An 18,190-nucleotide genomic window follows, 5' to 3' on the forward strand; every position below is an offset into this window, starting at 1 on the left:
TCGCGGTTAACGAAACGAACCGGAAGCTCGAACGGTAGTTACTCGGCTGATTGAAATTCGACGTAGAAAGATAGAACTTCCTGTCTGAATAATCCTTTTCTTGGTCAGCGAACGTTGACACGACCATTCAATTAATGTTCGCGTGACCTTTTAAGCAATGCGAATGTAGTACGCCATTAACAGTTTGAAGAAATATCGTCTCGTTAATACTTTAATATGCATTTAAAATTCGTATCAAGCTTCTGAATTTTTATTTATTAAAGTGTTTTTGCAGTACATACGTATTCTAATAATTATATTAATGTCAATTAATTGCTACACGAAGTCATATTGTAAAAATTATAACAAAGTTTTGAAACGGAATTTATTGTAAAAATTAGAATAAAATCTTAAAATGCAATTTTATGCCAAAGCTGTGACATACATTATTAAACTGATAATTAATTTAATATTGATAATGATCTATCTAATAATGATCTTATATATTATAGAAATTTACAAAGAATTTGTTACGAAAATTATAATCCCAGCCAGATATCTGAAATAAAAAATAAATACGTATTTTAATATAATCTATATTAGGACATTTTTTTTCGTGCTGATTACTAATGTAGCTGTCAAATATTATTATTTAATAATTTTTATTTTAAGACTGTAACTTGTGATGCAATAATGAATGGATATCTGAAAGAGTTTCAATAGAATGCCGCTACAATGGAGACGACGTTGAACGCTGAACACTCGTCAAAAGTCATTCACGTCATGCTGTGCTCGCACCCATAATTCGTATACATATTGCCAAGTGCGTTCGCATTCTCTCACGTATCTCGGCGGAGAATATCTGCCGGGATATAAAAGCCAGTGCGCTGAACGTAATTTATTTTCCACGGCATAATACTGCGAATCCCTCAGTTTCCTCGTTCACCATCGCGATCTTTTCTTTGTCCATTCATGGGCACTCGTTTCTATGGTTGGTGGAAATCATACGAGCCGGTAGTTTCCACTCTTTACATTTCGATGAGTTTACTGACTCACACTGAGTCCCTCTGGTGCATTTGCTTCGTCTTTGCAGAACACTTACCTGGAAGACTTCGTCTTCCTGTTCATTTCCATTTTCAATTGGTCTATCATATGTAATCGTTTACTTTGATCATCTATTCATCCATTCCATTTGTAATTCACCTGTAGATGTTTATCTTGCTTTTGCACAAGTTTCTTACGTAAATTTACATTTTACGTTATCTTGTCCAGCTGCTATTTTTAACTTCTTGAACGTTACAAAACGTTTGCGCATAGTAATTTTTCTATATTTAAAAAGTTTCATATTTTTCAAATGCTTCAAATGCTGAAAACCACAAATGATGGTAACGGTAAAAACGGATGTTAAGTTTTTTTTTCTTATACATAAACATCGTGTGCGTGAGTACTTGTGCGTGAGTACTTGTGCGTGGCCTCGGCTGAATGCGATGTTACGCGGATACATGAAAACGATTTTGCCGATATTTTCAGCGGAAAAGCAAACGTTATCTCACGACAATTGCCATTCGCTGTTATGTCGGTTCCAATCGCGTCGTTAAGAACATCGGAAGAATAGCTGGATCGTCACTTTTTATTGTTCCTTATTGAATACGGTCTATTTTTAATAAAAAAAAATTGACGCATTTGTTCCTTTAAATCGCATCTAAATGGCAAATCGATCTAAATAGCAAAGGTCAGCCAATAGAAGTGTTCTATCGTTAAATATAGTTGATTTTCTATTGTTAACAATTTTTAGATATATAAAATAAGATTTCGCAGGGGATGACGCGTCTGCAAAAACACAAGTGATCGATCCAGTTGCTCGAATCTAAAAGTACGACAATCTACACAGACGGTCGCGTAATCGTGGTAGCAGCGACGGTGACCGGCGACGCCGAGGTTGAGAACTCGCATAATTGGAGTCAACGATGCGTACCGTGCGGCCTCGGCTATTGTCTGCGTACAGTTACTCGATTATACCGCGGACACGTTCCGAACAATTCGCACCGTCGACAAAAGTGCGCCGCTGAAATGTCGCGGACAATGGAGCAGGGCGATGCGCCTCGTAATATTACGCGACGAAAGTTATTGGAAGTACTGACTGAAAAGATTACAATACCTCCGCTTGCCGCGACGAAGGCGATAGGAGATTTGCATAAGAATACGAAGGAGTTTGTATAAGTCCACCACGTTGCGCAAGGGAACTTATACTGACGATGGAGAAGATGGTTTGAATTAAAACGGATCGGTGAAAATTTGTTTGTAGAGTTACAATTTCAAAGATTAAACATTCCGTTTTATGGAAATTGACTCTCTCTTGTCATTTTAATCCTGTTTTTGCAAGAGGAGCTTACCTGATTTGTGTTTAACTTACATTGCGTTTTTTTATCGCGAAAGTAAATACAGTAGAATCCTCCGATGTTTATTTTATCATAATTATGCAAGATATTTGCTTAAATCAAGTTAAATAATTATGATATCTTCCTGATATCAGTGCAGTATTTTTAAAATTATTTTACAATGCATATGTTTACGCTGATAATACAACGGTCGGATTGTACGTTCGCCGTACGTTTGTTGATTTATTGGTGACAACGATTTTGTCAACATGTGGCGAATTAAGTTGCATCTAACATTAGACCGATGCATAAAAAGTAAATATCTAAAATAAGATGAATTAACTCAGGTAGCAATTTATTGATAATACATTGTTTAAACATTAAAGATATATTGGTCCAATATTAGGTCAATATTGTGCCAATGATTGACTAATAATAATCAATTATTCTCCTCATATTTGACTGTGATTGTTAATTTCTTACGGCTTAAGGCTTAAAGCTCAAGTTTTACGTCTTAAAGTCTCATTGTAGATGTCGCTTATAGTATATATGCGCCCATTAGATTGGTGTCATCAAGCTTTGAACGTCATCGGGGTTACGGCACGTCGTGTGGCACGCCTCTTCTACTAATCTTAGAGCTCGTTTTCCCGATGCACGCGATTCCTGCTGATTCAGCCGTTTCCTTCCACTTGTACCCAATCCCGCAACTAGAGGCGAACCTGCGCGCGCGACACGCGATATCGTTATCAACGACGCGGAGCAACGCACTGACGACTACGGCGCGTCATTGACCTTGCTCGAAATAAAAATATCGTGGCCATGAACAAATTATACCGTGCTTTCCGAGTAAACGCGAGCTTGCGAGAGGGAGATAGAAAGAGGGAAAGAAAGAGAGCTTCGTTACGTCGTCGTCGATGACGCAACGCTGTCATGTGACCGTGAGGGATGAATTTAACAACCCATCGCGGCACGAACGTGGAACGAAAGGTCCCTTGGACGTGAGCCATCTGTCCCAGTCATCTCGCTTTTGTAATAAGAAACACTATTAACATCATAATCAGGACTTGCCGACGTCCGACGTTAACTGTGAACTCTGACGTCTCCACAATTATATTACAACGGCCTAACTGAATTAAGAACACAGCACCGCACGATAGAATTAATAATTGTTATTTTTTTCTCGACTACAAGTTAATATTCACTGTACCTTGCTACCTTTTAATATTCGCGAATTCTCTTCTTCTTCATTCTGTCATTCTCTTCTTCTGAAGTCATTCTTCACCTTTTCCACGATTATTGTAATTATCTCAATTGTGTTTGTTGAATTGACGCCAAAGACCATTTTTTTTATATTCGTTGAATAAAATTGAAAGCAAGATCAAAATAATACCAATGGCTTTGATATCGTTCTTTATTTACTTAAAAGGAGAAATATTTTAATCTTCTTTTTTCAAAGAACTTCTCTAACTTTGTTTGATATTAAAACTTGAGGAAGGCGTGACGAATTCTTTCTTTCAAACCAAACGTGACACTTCCTTTGCTCAGGGTTTTGAAGGCTCGCGAGCGCGTAGGCCTTTTCTCGCCGCATTTCTCATGTGTGCCTTTCTGGAATCGGTCGTGACCGAGCGGAGCTACTTATACGGTGTACCGTTTACGCATTCCTCTCGCGTTGGTCTACTACGCGTTGTAACTGTGTACCCCACGGGCCCCATTTCCGTCCCATTCTTGGCCTCGCGTGTCTCTGTCTTCCTTCCTTTTCTCGAAAGGGAAAAGCTTCTTCGGCTCCTTTTCTGCACGCTGACGTGTACCAGAAGAATGCTCGGGTTCCCGAGTGGCCTGATCGCCGACTCATTGCTTTATGTAAGTCGAACTAGAGCCGATGTGAAACCACACTCGGACAATAATGTCGGTTTTACCACGACCAAGTAGCCTTTTTGCGCTGAAAATATATACTCGCTGCGCTGCTCGATCGTAATTGCGAGGTGGCATTTAATCGACACGTCTGATGATTTAATTGCTGTTATATAATGATGTTTTCTTCGTCTAAGTTCAGGGTAAGATATAAAAATAATAATACTCCGATACCTATATGTTAAACATCAAGTTTCCGGGATAAGTGAAGTGGAATTAAAAGCAGTTCATAGAGGTGCTCATGGACGTTCTCTCTCTTTCAGACAAGTTTTTAAATATAAATCCTTATTTTAGAACCTTTATTTTTACAAATTAAAATAAGGATTAAAAGGAAGTTCTAAAATAAGGATTTATATTTAAAAATGCTATTTTTAATTTGTCTCGCGCATTTCTAAAACTCTAGGAAAATACATTTCATTATATCGTTCTAAAGCCCCGCCCCCTCCGCGTTAAAAAATTAATAATAAGTCAATAATTTAAATTATCAAACTGAGAGCTATTTGATCTTCTTTTCCGTCCAATTTTCATGCAATATAATGCAAATATTCTTATTGCATATCATTTGTAAAGCAGTAATTTTCAATCATTCATATTGATAAAAAAATATACGATAATTTATAAAATATGACAAAGGCAAATTGTCCGCGTCTGAGAATCGCCAAGTGGCTTTCGCTTTCGCCGTTTCAATGGCAGTGCAAATTCCCGTCGAGGGCGATACCCACTTACTTCGAATATGCCATACAGGCCCTCTGAGACACAATAAGCAATAGAAGAAACATTCTCCGGACTTGACCTCACGCACGGTGTGTCACTTAAGTCACCCATACGCACGTAATTTGTCGGCGTGCACGTGCTTGCTGCATATGCGTGCGTGCGTACAGACTGTTGCGTGCGTGTCTCTTTAAAACAAGTTTATCGTCGCTCGCCAATAGCTTCGTCACTCCCGTTTATTTATTTATCTACAAGCTCTTCATATGTAAGACGATATAAAGTGGAGCGCCATTTGCGTGCGATAATCTTCTGCAGTGAGATTGATAATGTTGGTGTATGATCTTTGAGACGAGCGAAATAATACTTGAGGGGAACTGAGCTTTAATTTAAGATAGAGTAAGACGAAGAAAATATTGTTTGTATTATAAATATAAATATTACTTGTTTAAAAAGATGAAAAATCTCGTTATCAATCTCAATTTCTTTATACTTAGATTTTTGGTGTAATTAAATAGGAATAAAAAATAATATACACTAGTCCGTAATTAATTTTCCTATCTTATTTCTTCCGTCAGCTATTTTTATATGTAGATATTTCAAGCTCTGGAGAGTGAGGGAGAGGTAAGTATGTGCGAGTGGGTCGGCGTGAATGGGGAAGAGAGCCAGATTGGCTGGAGAAAATGTAGTCATTCTTAACTGTAATTGGCCCGTGATACCTATTATTACCGTCCAAAAATCGTTACGCCTCTCAATGTCTATGTGCGTCCATGTTTCATGTGGACTCGTGCACGAAAGACACGCTTATACTATTGTAAAGAACATAATGCATCCCGCCCTGACCATGAGACACACGAGTGCAACAGCGCGTAGGGTGTGCACGCAGCCGTGATGTACATTAATACGAGCGTGTGTGCGTGCATGTTGTATGCTTGAGTGGACGACACACGTGCTCACAAGTCCCTGAGCGTAAGAGACCGCTCGTATTCTAACGCACACTGAGGAACTCCCACAATCAGTACACGATCTGTCTGCAGTTTGTATACGGTGGTCATTAACAAAAGGACCGTTTGCCTTCCCATCCAAATAACCGATTTACTACCCTGAGATTTAAAACAATTTTTTAAATATAGCAACACGCAATATTCGATATTTTTATAAACAAATTAATGTGGAAAATTATATTGTGAAATAATATTATAAATTTTGCTTTGTCACATCTAATTATAGCTCGTTTAATTGTTGACCTGGGTACTATTTATTAATTTGTTTGAAAGTTATACGAGCGTTAAAGAATTGTTTGTAATTTCTGTTTTAAATTAATGTGAATTTTTGATAAAATTTAATCTCGAATTTAAAATTGTTGAAAATCGATTAGGAATTTTATTTACTTCTCTGAGGTTTATACAAACATTTTTTAAGTATTAGAAATTTTACATAATATCTTGTTACAATTAAAGTGTTAAATTGTATAATTTGCAATGATTTTTAGTTATTCAATCACTTATAATTACAAAGTCTTTGTGCTTCGAATATCTATTTAGAGTATTGCTTTTTGAACATATTTCTGTTAGATATCTGATGTAGAAAGACCTATCCAATAGACAAATTGTAGATAATATATCGCAATGAATGTTAAAACATTGTAGATAAGATTAATAAAGTAAATAATCAGTACAAGAATTCCTAATTTGATCTTTTTTTACTTTGGAATATATAAATCTATATATAATTTAACTAAGAAAAATCTTTTAACGTTTTGAGGAAAAAAAGATTTTTAATTTGAATCGATCAGATATACAAGTATTTTTTAGAAAATGAGTTGTTAAAAGAGAAAGGCTACTAATCAAAGTTAGTTATTAATTACTAATAATTAACTATATTCTATGTTCGATCTATATTCGATCAAATCCGATCGTTATAAACATTTAAAATACAAATGTTTCAACCTTCATTAGGTCATCTTCAGTGTAAGACATAAAAATTACAATTGAAAAACAAAAATAAAAAGGTTGCAATATATTGGTTATATAATAGTTACATGATTAAATATAAACATTGAATAAAAATGATTAAATATAAAAATTGAATAAAAATTGACGCACAATTAAATATTCAAAAATGTTCAAAAATTTAAATATGAAAAAAAAATAGAATAAAATTTGTAGCATGAATATTTTTAATAGTCGATAAGTGGACCACAATTAGTTCTCACCAAATTGAAAAGTTATGTAATAAAATGCATTTTTTAGCCTGCGCGAGTATTTTTATTCAGCGTCACCGAGTATGTACAGGTATCAAGAGAGCCGCGCACGTGTGGTGTGCACGCCGGTACACGCACACGCATGTGACGCCTTACACACGACAACGTGAACGTGAAGCCCGGGGACCGGGGACAGGGCCTTTCAGTTCACGCCGAGACCGCGCGCAGTGTAGATCCTGCGATTTCCGAAACGGAGACTCGGCCGTCACGATCGAGGAAACGGAGTACCTAGTTACGCGCGATCGCGAAGATCCGTCGCGCGTCGCCGAACGCGAAGGACGATCGATGACCCTGACTGATCTCGCGGTATGCTCGCGAATCGAGATGCTGGCACACGTCATCGATTTTTTTTATTTCTACGCAGATCTGCTGCGCTTGGAGTCGCAAATGATACAGCTACCGAACTAGTACAAGCTTTTCGAATTTGTTCTGTGAAAAGGAAGTTACTAATATTTAAAAAAATGTGCCAAAAAAGAAGGAACGATCGCGAAAAACCGTGTCAGTGTTGGAAAACAATTCTACGTCCGTAAGGATGTTCTTTTTTTTTTTTTTGAATTTGCATTGAAAGAATCTCGAGATTAATTCTAATTCTGGGAAAATAATTATTCATTTAGAAAAATATTGGATTTTTAAATATTCTTTATGAGAGAAAAAATTGTTTGAGCAAAATTCGCAGGATTTGCTGCTATAAAGGATACTGTCAAGACAGGGGAGATTTCAACTTCCGACGACGTTATTCACGATGAGATTTGATTTGCCACAGTCTGCGTGATCAATACTGATTTGCATGGAGCTGACGCCGGCAAACGTTAATTACGCTTTTCCCAAGGAACTTTATTAACGGAATTGTCTCGTTCCGGGATTAAACCGCCTTATTGATCCTGCATTAGATTATCCTGGAGACAAAGACGTTGGAACAATCAACGTGACAGTGATAGTGTAAATTAAATAAACGTAGTTAAGAAGAGAAACGCGAAGAGAAACTTTCAAGGATGCGAAAGGGAGACTTTTAAATATTTATGTACCCATCCTCTTTTAAAGAACTGACAAAAATTTATGAATACGATATTAATTATTCCTTTTTTGTCTTGTAAAATTTTTCAAGAGCGACACTAAGAACTTCATCTCCAATTGCATTACTTCTGGAACATTTCAGGGTTAAGCAAAGATCAAGTGACATCTCAGGTACACTACGATGTGTAAAGTATTCCAGGAATTTCCGTAGCTGGAATAGGAGCTTTGTGTGTAAGAACCAAAAGACTTATCCATTGCTTCGTGGAAGGTTCCTAGATTGGAAAAGTTTCGTCACCATATCAAGTATCATAAAATATTTTGAAGGCGATATAAAAATTTGGTAAAAGCGATGCAAAGTCGATGTCAATATTCTCATCGTACGTGGCGAGTTGACGTTAACGAAGCAGCCAATTAGGTGGTTTCATTAGGTGGTGCATGGTTTTATATATATATATATATATATATATATATATATATATATATATACATGTGTATATATATATATATATATATTATACATACATAATATTTACACAAGGTGGCCGAAAGAGAGTGTATCAGCGAGCGCAACGTCCGGTTGACGCGGCGCAGCGAAAAGGCCTCGTAAAATCGGACGCATCCGGAGATACGAGAAGTGAAAGTGTGTTTTGCACAAGATGACGGTAACCCCGTCCCCGGGGTAACCGGCGAACGATAGCTGGCGAAACAGTGTATCGAAACGACGAGCATCGGTCGCACCAATGTCATTGTTGACGATCAGAGAGGTCGTGAGCTGGATTTTAATAGTATCGTGTTAATTCACGAACCCCACCAGACTCCACTGGAAAGTTTGCCATTGTCTTTAATAATTCATGATGCCGTGACGGTACGGCGTGAGAGATGCACGTTATGCTCCGGTTTTCTTCAAGGTTGCCGTCGAGGGTGCGTCGAGGGAGCGGAAGAAGGAAGTGGGGCTCGACCCCGCGGAATTGATGTTACTTCGCGCTTGGTCTCGTTTTCCGGCCACGTGGACGCTGCGGAGAGAACATGGAAACTATATTGAATTGTAATTAGATTGGATTACACGGTGGTTTGTGACGGGAGGTGTAATTGAGTCGGTGGTATGTGCGCGATGGAATGAGGAATTGACGTTCGGACCGTAATTGGTATGACGAGGGTACACCGCGTGACAGAGATTATAAATCGCTTTCTTCCTTGATAGTTCCAGAACATGAAGATTTTATGCATTTATAAGTTGTCGCGATAGGCACTTATTACATTTTCTCATCTGGAGCGGCAAAAAGCAACGTTTATTACCTCATTTTCTATTGCCAAATTCTTTTTTTGAAAAATATATAGGTCTTAATAGTTAATATTTCATGTTAAAGATTAAAATTTTTTATTAGTGTAGGTTTAATATTTTAATTATTACAGAGTTAATAATATTTAAACAATAAAATATATATATATAAGCCAATCATAGCCAACACCAGCGGTTTAGATGAACAGAAATCTCTTTATTTTCGTGTAAATAATAATAAATATACGTTTTAACTCTTTATTTTGAGTTCTTTTCAATATAAAATCTAACTCTAAATTACATGAGTAAACCTATCTAAGAATATAACTAAAGTCAGTGCAATAAACCATTCAAGATGATAAATCATGACAAATTCGCCCGTTTTCCTTTATCCAAATAATTTGCTATGTAAAAAATAGTCAAGTGATTATCATAAATATTGAAATTTTTCAATATTCTTCTTCTTGATATTATAAAAAAAAACTCACATAAAATAAAAACAGTTTAGTTACATTCTTAGATAGGTTTACTCATGTAATTTAAATTCAAAATAAAAGGTTGAAACGTATATTTATTTTGTTATTGTATTCACACGAAAATAAAGAGATTTCTATGCACCCGAACAGCTGGTGTTGGCTCTGATTGGCTTTTTTATATTTTATTGATTGATTCTTTCGAGCCTCATTTCATACTTTTGTTTAACAATATTTAACTCTTCATTGCTATATTTTTTTGTTTGTCACACTAGGTCTGTAAGATTCAATAACTTTTTTAGTATATTCTTGATATGTGTGGAATTATTCGGAATGAATTTCGATCGGAAATTCAATTATTATCTAGATTTTTACTATTTTTTTTCTGATTGGAATCCATTCCTGACAATCCATAACACAAGTTTTTATTTAGATACCAATAAATGAGCTTATCTAATGTCAAATAGTTTTTAATATACATATAAAAGGTTATCAAAGTGTATATTTATCTTGTTATTTGTAAATTAGATTTTTTAATTATAAAAAAATAGTGTTTACAAAAATTTACTCGTGTAGATTTTTTTATTTGAGTTAATTTGACTTTTGTATAAGCTTAAACAAATAGGATTAGACAAACTAGGATTAAAATAGATAATGATACAAATGATAACGTCAAAACATTTCTCGTCGATAAGCCACGTATTATTTGGAAAAAAAAGAAGAAAAAACTTATTCTTTTTCCTTTCCCGATTGTTAGATCTCGTAGGTAAAAAATTCTTTTCATTTTCCATTTCCTATAATAGGAAAAATATATAGTATAAATAATGGGATACGATCGTACTGGAATATGTAAAACACAAATAACAATGATGATAAAAAAATGTTTTACATTTTTGCAATAATATTACTGCAATAAAAAAATAAACTTTAACGAATATCAATGACTGAAATGTAATAGCATTATTTTGCCGAGTCGATGTTATTTTATTTCGGAGCAGTAGTATCGTGTTCGAATATCTGTGATACATTTTATATGCGTGCACGAGTCATCGCACGCTTAGCGTTGTTTTGCTTCGATAATTTCCTATCATTACCGTTACACTCATCCACGCCGTGACGCGACTTTTCGTTAGTCCCGGACTTGTTATCTGTGCGTAAATAGAAAGATGTCGTGCCACCTCACGCAGGGAAGAGATAAGTGTTTCCGGTCGTTAAAGCCTGACGGCCGGGAAGCGGAACGGTGTGTTTTTCTTCCTCTTTTTCTTTATTTTTTTTTTTTAGAAACGATACTCCCGGCGTCTTCGGTTGAACAAAAATCCCGAGTGATGCATTCTGAGTATTTTTTTTGTCTCTTTTTTAGATTTGAACCTGTGGAACAAAAGCATCAGTCAGCGCTGGCGGAAACTGCGGCGAAGATGCTCCGTGCAGGAGTCATCGGAGCCGCAGGAAGCGCTGATACAGGGTGGCGGGAATCACGGTGTTATACACGCAGTGAGATCAACGCCGACCAGCAGAGAAGCTTCGCCGGCTGCGAAAAGTCTTCAGGATAGTAACTCACCGAAGAAACTACTGCAAACTAGTTCCCTGAGGTTGCCAGGTGAGTTTGAATAGACAGAAAACGACATCACCTTCGCGAATTTAAGCTGCGAATAAATCTGGTTTCCTTGATATAATATATACCTTACAACGTCCATTAAAGCCAGTTATTTAAAATTAGGTCCGATTTTTTATTAGTTAACTTATAGACTTGATTTAATAATAATGTAAAAATTCTATTTCTTCAGCTGTATTAATTACTATATTAATAGTTTTGTAATTTTAAAAGTTATTTTACAAAACTATCAGTTTAGTGATTAACATCATATATAGAAATACAATTTTTACACAAGCGATTTTTACTTAGCCATACGTTAACCAGCAAATGAAAAACCGAGCCTAAATAACTAAAAAAACCTATTAAAGTTAGATAATAAAAATTAATTTAACATTTAAAAAAATTAATATAATTTTCGTTTTAGGGGAAGCTGATTATATTACATGTATACTTTAGGTGTTATATTTATGCATGTATACTTTATAACGAGAAGTACATTTGCAGGCACGACGAAGGGTATCGCCGACATCCAGCATGTACTCCGCAGCAAGTTCAGTAAGATAAATGCCGGCATCAGGAAGCGAAAGGCACTGAGTGTAACGGAGGTGTTTCCTCCACAGAAGGACAATGCCTCGAATTTCTACGTACCAAGTCCCCTTACCTCGTCTACCAGCCAGACCTTCGAGGACAATCGTTACGATTCGAGCGAGCCTGCGTCCTTGCCACCGTATCCCTTTCACGATAACCTGGAGACTCTGGCAGAGAGCAGCGTCCCGAACTCGCCCCATTGCAACGGCAACACCTTCGGCTATTCCCAGGACAGCTACGAGCAGAAAGACGTTCTCTACGAGAACGTAGCGTTCCCGAGGTCTTCGCCATCATCCTGCTGTTCGAGGACCCGGCCTGTTCTCCAACGCAGCAACTCGGAGAACCGCGAGGCCAGCGTGCACGATCACTCTTACGAGAACATGCGCTTTCAACGAGTCGGCGCACAACGAGACGATCTAGCTTCAGGAAGTCCGTACGCAGGTCGACACTTAGCAAGAAGCAACTCTGAGACAAGAGAGCATTCGTACGAAAATGTACACTTCCAGAGCGCGAAGATCAGAAATCAGTCGGAGCCGTCGTTCGAGGAGATACACATACCCAGAGTAACGCCCAGAAAGAGGTCCACCGACTTCAAGGTCGGTGGACAGGTGAATAATTACTCAGGCGAGGCTACGTTGAGCTCAGTCAATGGTAACAAGGAGGATACACCGACTAGTTTGGGTACAGAGAGAAGTTCTGGTAAGAGAAACCCAAGGAGGCTCAACAGTAGAAGTGTCGCGAATATCCCTAGCTCTTCGGGTGCAAACTTGAAAACTTGGCAAGTGAGTAAATTTTGATTTAAAAAAATTTCTAAACATTAGCAAATGTTAAAGTTGCGTGAATATTTTACAGAGAAATTTAAATATTAAATAATAGGAACATAAATAGTACAACTAAAATGTTAACGAAAGTATTTAATTCAGACGGTTGAGTATTATTTGCACGTACATTTTCTCACGGTTTAAGTATATACAATGCAATTTTTTATAGGGTACTCAAGACGCGGATGAAGGCTTGAATACTGATTCGGAGCTTGAAGATATCGACGAAGCCGCCGAAGGAGAGGAGTCGCGTTTTTGTACTTTGCCAAGACCAAGCAAAGGCGGTGCATCTTTTACGATACTGACCGCTAGATTTCTCAAGGGTCCTGGGCACAAAGGACTTGGCTTCAGTATCGTCGGCGGTACCGACAGTCCTCGCGGAAACATGGGAATCTACGTGAAAACTGTTTTCCCCAATGGCCAAGCTGCTGACTTAGGCACTGTCAAGGAAGGTAAAGTTATATTTAACAATTTAATTCTTAACGAACCTTGAAGCTCATAGTTAATGTAGATTTACTTTAATCTCGATTCAATTTAATCTTCATCTTTTTTTAGTTTTAAAAATTAAGACTGAACATATAACTTTATTTAAATAAAGTTATATATCTCATAAAATTCGCCATACTTGCAGGGGACGAAATTTTATCAATAAATTCGAAACCTCTTCACGGTATGACCCACGCCGAGGCAATCGCCGAATTCAAGTCTGTGAAGGCTGGAGACGTTGTCCTACACGTAGGACGTCGCGTGAGTAGGAAGAAGAAAGAAACTTTGAGCCTGGCACCGGTTAATCCCTCCGTCTCGAGGCAACCCGTCACATGAATTCATAAAGAACGAATTCATAACAATTTTTCTATTTGCTGAAGTTTCATGAATTTCATCTTTTATCTTTTGAGAATATTCACAAGATAACAATATCAATTATTGCTATAATACGCGAAAGATCGAGGTAGACTGTGACGTGATTTATCTCTATTCTTTTAAACTTCGATTCATATCCAAAATGAGGATTTAGGATAAGATTAATGAAATGCGCTTATAAACGCGATTTCCATTTTATTTTTTCGATATATATAAATATGATATGAAAAACTGATTTTTTATTAATATATAATACGTAAAGAGAGCGAATTGGGAAAAGCAAAATCTCATTTTTACTTGACAAATATAATCAAACGGTGAGGCGGACACTGTCGAATCAAAACGCGTTTTAATTGTATAGCCGATCTATTCGGTACTCGCTACGTTAAGCATTAATATTTATAGATAAACTCATAATCGTCGTCTAACGTTAGCTATTAAAACGATATAATATAGAAGCTAAATTTTTCTCTTTGCACATTAATTCATCTATTTTCTTTATCTGCATAAGTAAACTTATATGTATATTTTATACTTACTAGTAAACTCATATTTATGATGCCTATTCAACAATGTATCTGTTATGTGTCATCATTACGTCTAAATTGAATTGAATGTTGAGTGGGAAATTATGATATCAACGTAACTGTTAGTTTGTATTCGAGATGTGTGTGTTACAGAAACATTATAGGTTGAATAATTCTGATGTTACACATTGGTTAGTGAGAGACAAGTACATCTTTCATTAAGATTTTCATAAAGACAGATGTATAATAATTTTTAATATATATTAGATGTATGTGGATACACATAAATTGTCAAATTACAATAAAATTAAAGAGATCAATATTGTATCAATGTTTATATCATTGAAGCTTTCAATAAAATCGCATTTTTAAGTTTACTTATATATAAATAAAAAAATAGATGAATTAAACGTATTAAGAGAAATTTGGCCATTTACGAAATAGAATTTACCGAATATGACGCAACGAAGTCCTCCAATTAGCAATTAGCAGACGATTATTTTTATAAACTGAATGAAAATGTTCAACGATTTTTGTATAATTAATAACAAGCGAAGGGACGTTTATTAACAGTTATCGAATCAATGAAGCGAAATGGATTCAATTGTACAATATATTAATTGTACGACAGAGATTATCTCTAGGTAATGGTCTAGCCAGATAATATATATACAAACGAAATCATAAAAATTTAAATTTGTTCAAAGGAAATGCAGGAGAGAATAAAAAATGGCGAAAGGACAGTCACATTTTTTATCTAATTCTTCGAATTTTTTATTAAATAGGATAAAAAAATAGCAATAAATTGACATTTTTACATCCAATTGTTATAATACTAGTTTTTTTTTCTGTAATAATAACTTAATAATATACTAATAATAGCTTTATAATAATAATAATAATAATAATAATAATAATAATAATAATGATCATGTATATATATTTGATATATCAGTATATGTATATATTTGAGGAACCTTTTGTCATTTTTATTCATCCTACAATTTTCTTTACGCAGGCCTGTGCAATTAGACATATGACAAGAAATCTAAAGCCCAAATTTTGTTGCAGATCTAGGGAAGAAATTATTTTTTAACTGTAGACTAGCGAAGATCGTCCAAAGATGAAGCCCAAAAAATATTTTTACTACAAAGACGAAAGCACACGCTTAGAGAAAGCGCATATCTATATATTACGTATACATATAGTATATACAGTTTATAACATATATATATATATATATATATATATATATATATATATATATTTTGATCGAGCGAAAAACGCGTTTACTTTAAGAGGAAGCAACATTATTAGTATCTAGTCGATTTGTAATATTTTTGTTTTTGAAAGCCCGTTTTATAGTCACAACGACGAGAGGAAAACAATTTTTATACATATTACACAGTGATAAACACACGCGATTATATATTTCTTATATCGATTTTTCAAGGTGTAACGAATCATATAATCGAATGGTAGATTAATAACTATGGCTTAGATTGTCGCTAATGTGACAAAGGTATTGTACGCTCCGCACAATAAAACATTTTTAATTAAATTTTATAGAATATTAATTCTTTTGCTTTGTTAAATCTTATAATATATAAATAATAACAGAATTACAGCGCTAATGCTAACTTTCATTTGTACCTATTTTCTTTTATTTGATATTTTTGAAAGTTATTTAATTATATATTTAATTTAATTTTGTTAAATAAATACATTGCCTGAAAAATGTACATCAGCTATAGAGAAACCAAAAGAAGATTATTATTTTCTTTTCAAAATGGAAGGAATCAAAAGATATGATATATTGATTATAAAATTTATTATAATAAAGTAATACGTTATCGCAAAATTAATGAGAAAAATTATAATGCGAGAGACTACATATAAGGCAATTATTATTTTATTATAAATATTGATTTAGATTAATTTAACAAACAGAAGATAATATTAAATAATACTATAGTAAAGCTAACAAGATAATTTTTGAAAATACTGAAATTATTTAGAAAGTACCGTTATTAATAATTCTAGACATTTCTCATTAATTCTAGCAGAGAAGAGATCTATACATTACAATTATTTTAAACTAAGTTCTAGCTGCTATTTTTTCAATTTCAATTTTTTTAGTATATAAAATGCGGAATTTCTTTATTTTTATAAAAATCCTTGACTGAGGGCGACACAGTTTTGCTGCTTCCTGCAAGAACATCAAACTATAGAGTAACAATGCTTCTTATAACAAAAAAGAGATAGATATCACTGAATCAAACAACAATTAAATAAATCAAGGAAAATCGCCTTTGTAAAATTATTTCTGAAAATTCTTTCCTTATAAAATTTGGAAAAATTATTATTTAAATTAATTATTTATTATTAAATTAAATTGATTTAATTAAATGAATTAAATTTAATTAATTAATTAATCAATAAAATAAAATAAATAAATAATTTAAATTTATTATTATTATTATTATTATTATTTAAAATTCTTATTTAAAAGTTATTATTTTGAAAAATTATTTTTTTATATATGATAATCGCGATGTATATTAAGTGGTGAATTTGTTATTCAAATAATTGGATTAATGTTACTTAGAATGTTACTTTGCAGAGAATATTATCTAAATGATTATTCTAAACATAAATTTTTGATTATTCTAAACATAAATTTTTTAATTAGAAATCATTCAAAATTATTAATAACTTTTTGATATTCAAAATAAAATCCAAAAGAAGTTATTCAAAATTAATAATTCAAAACTATTTCAAAATTAAATATTCATCAAACTTGTTAAATCGATAAACAATTTTTATTATCACATGTTTCGTCGATTTCAATGTTATTTACATTAAATACATAATAACGCAACAATTTAATTTACTACAAGATAAATTATTTGTATTGAATAGATATTCAATATGAATATATACGTATTAATAAATGTATAATTTATTAGTAATCACTGTGCAAATTATAAAAATAAATATGATGACATTTGTCTGGACATAGTTTACATAAATTTAATATTACATATCTAATATCATTATACATACATTTATTTATAATAAAATTAACTACAATATATTAAAAACGCGTTACATAATTTGTACATGTATAGATTTTAAACAGAAAAATTTAATTTCAATGAAACTAAAAATTCAATAAAATTTAAAATTCATTTGGTTCATTTTTATATTTAATAATTAAAACGGGATGCTGTCATAATTAAAAAAAATTTAAAAGTAATTAAAAATTTTATTCAATTTTAAATCCCTCCTTTCTAATTATCAAGTACATTTGATATTTATGTATCCCCACTTATATATTACATTGTTTACCAGTTAGATTTATTATGTGATATCTTTTAGTTTAATTATTCTTTTATTTTTTAAATAAATTATTATTTTTTATTTTTAAAATAAAATTTAAATACCCGATCGAAATTTATTTATGTGTCATTTAATTTGTAACAATTTAATTTTTTAATTTAAAATTATTATAGTTTATCCCTACCTATCCATACTTATGTTTTTGCCTATACAGTTCCTACCCATCCATACTTGCCTATACTATCCTACTTACCCCTGTTTTCATTTATTTATGCCTATTCATCTATCTCCACTTGTGTATTCTTACATACATTACTTCATGAATGTGGAATAACATCGTGAATACATATAATATAATATGTTAATGGCTGCGTTCAGCAGAGAAAGCAGTTTTGCAAATGTAAAATTCTTCAATACAATTGGTTCCTGCTTTTGGTTTCTTATGGATTTAA

At 33.8% G+C, this 18,190-nt stretch overlaps 1 protein-coding gene across 3 annotated transcripts in view; it reads left to right on the forward strand.

Moving 5' to 3' along the window:
* The window catches only part of LOC105145455 (uncharacterized), a 35,641-nt gene extending 19,684 nt beyond the window's left edge, over nucleotides 1-15,957 (forward strand). For all 3 annotated transcript variants that reach the window (XM_011054982.2, XM_087405112.1, XM_011054984.2), the window contains exons 4-7: nucleotides 11,366-11,602; nucleotides 12,104-12,969; nucleotides 13,178-13,460; nucleotides 13,640-15,957. In XM_011054982.2, the coding sequence (XP_011053284.1) occupies nucleotides 11,366-11,602; nucleotides 12,104-12,969; nucleotides 13,178-13,460; nucleotides 13,640-13,830 (1,577 nt within the window). In that variant the 3' untranslated portion in view covers nucleotides 13,831-15,957. The remainder of the gene's footprint in view (nucleotides 1-11,365; nucleotides 11,603-12,103; nucleotides 12,970-13,177; nucleotides 13,461-13,639) is intronic.
* The last annotated feature ends 2,233 nt before the right edge of the window (nucleotides 15,958-18,190 follow it).

Source organism: Acromyrmex echinatior, chromosome 4 (assembly GCF_024713525.1).
Source record: "Acromyrmex echinatior isolate Ae372 chromosome 4, ASM2471352v2, whole genome shotgun sequence".
In the NCBI taxonomy this organism is placed as follows: domain Eukaryota; kingdom Metazoa; phylum Arthropoda; class Insecta; order Hymenoptera; family Formicidae; genus Acromyrmex; species Acromyrmex echinatior.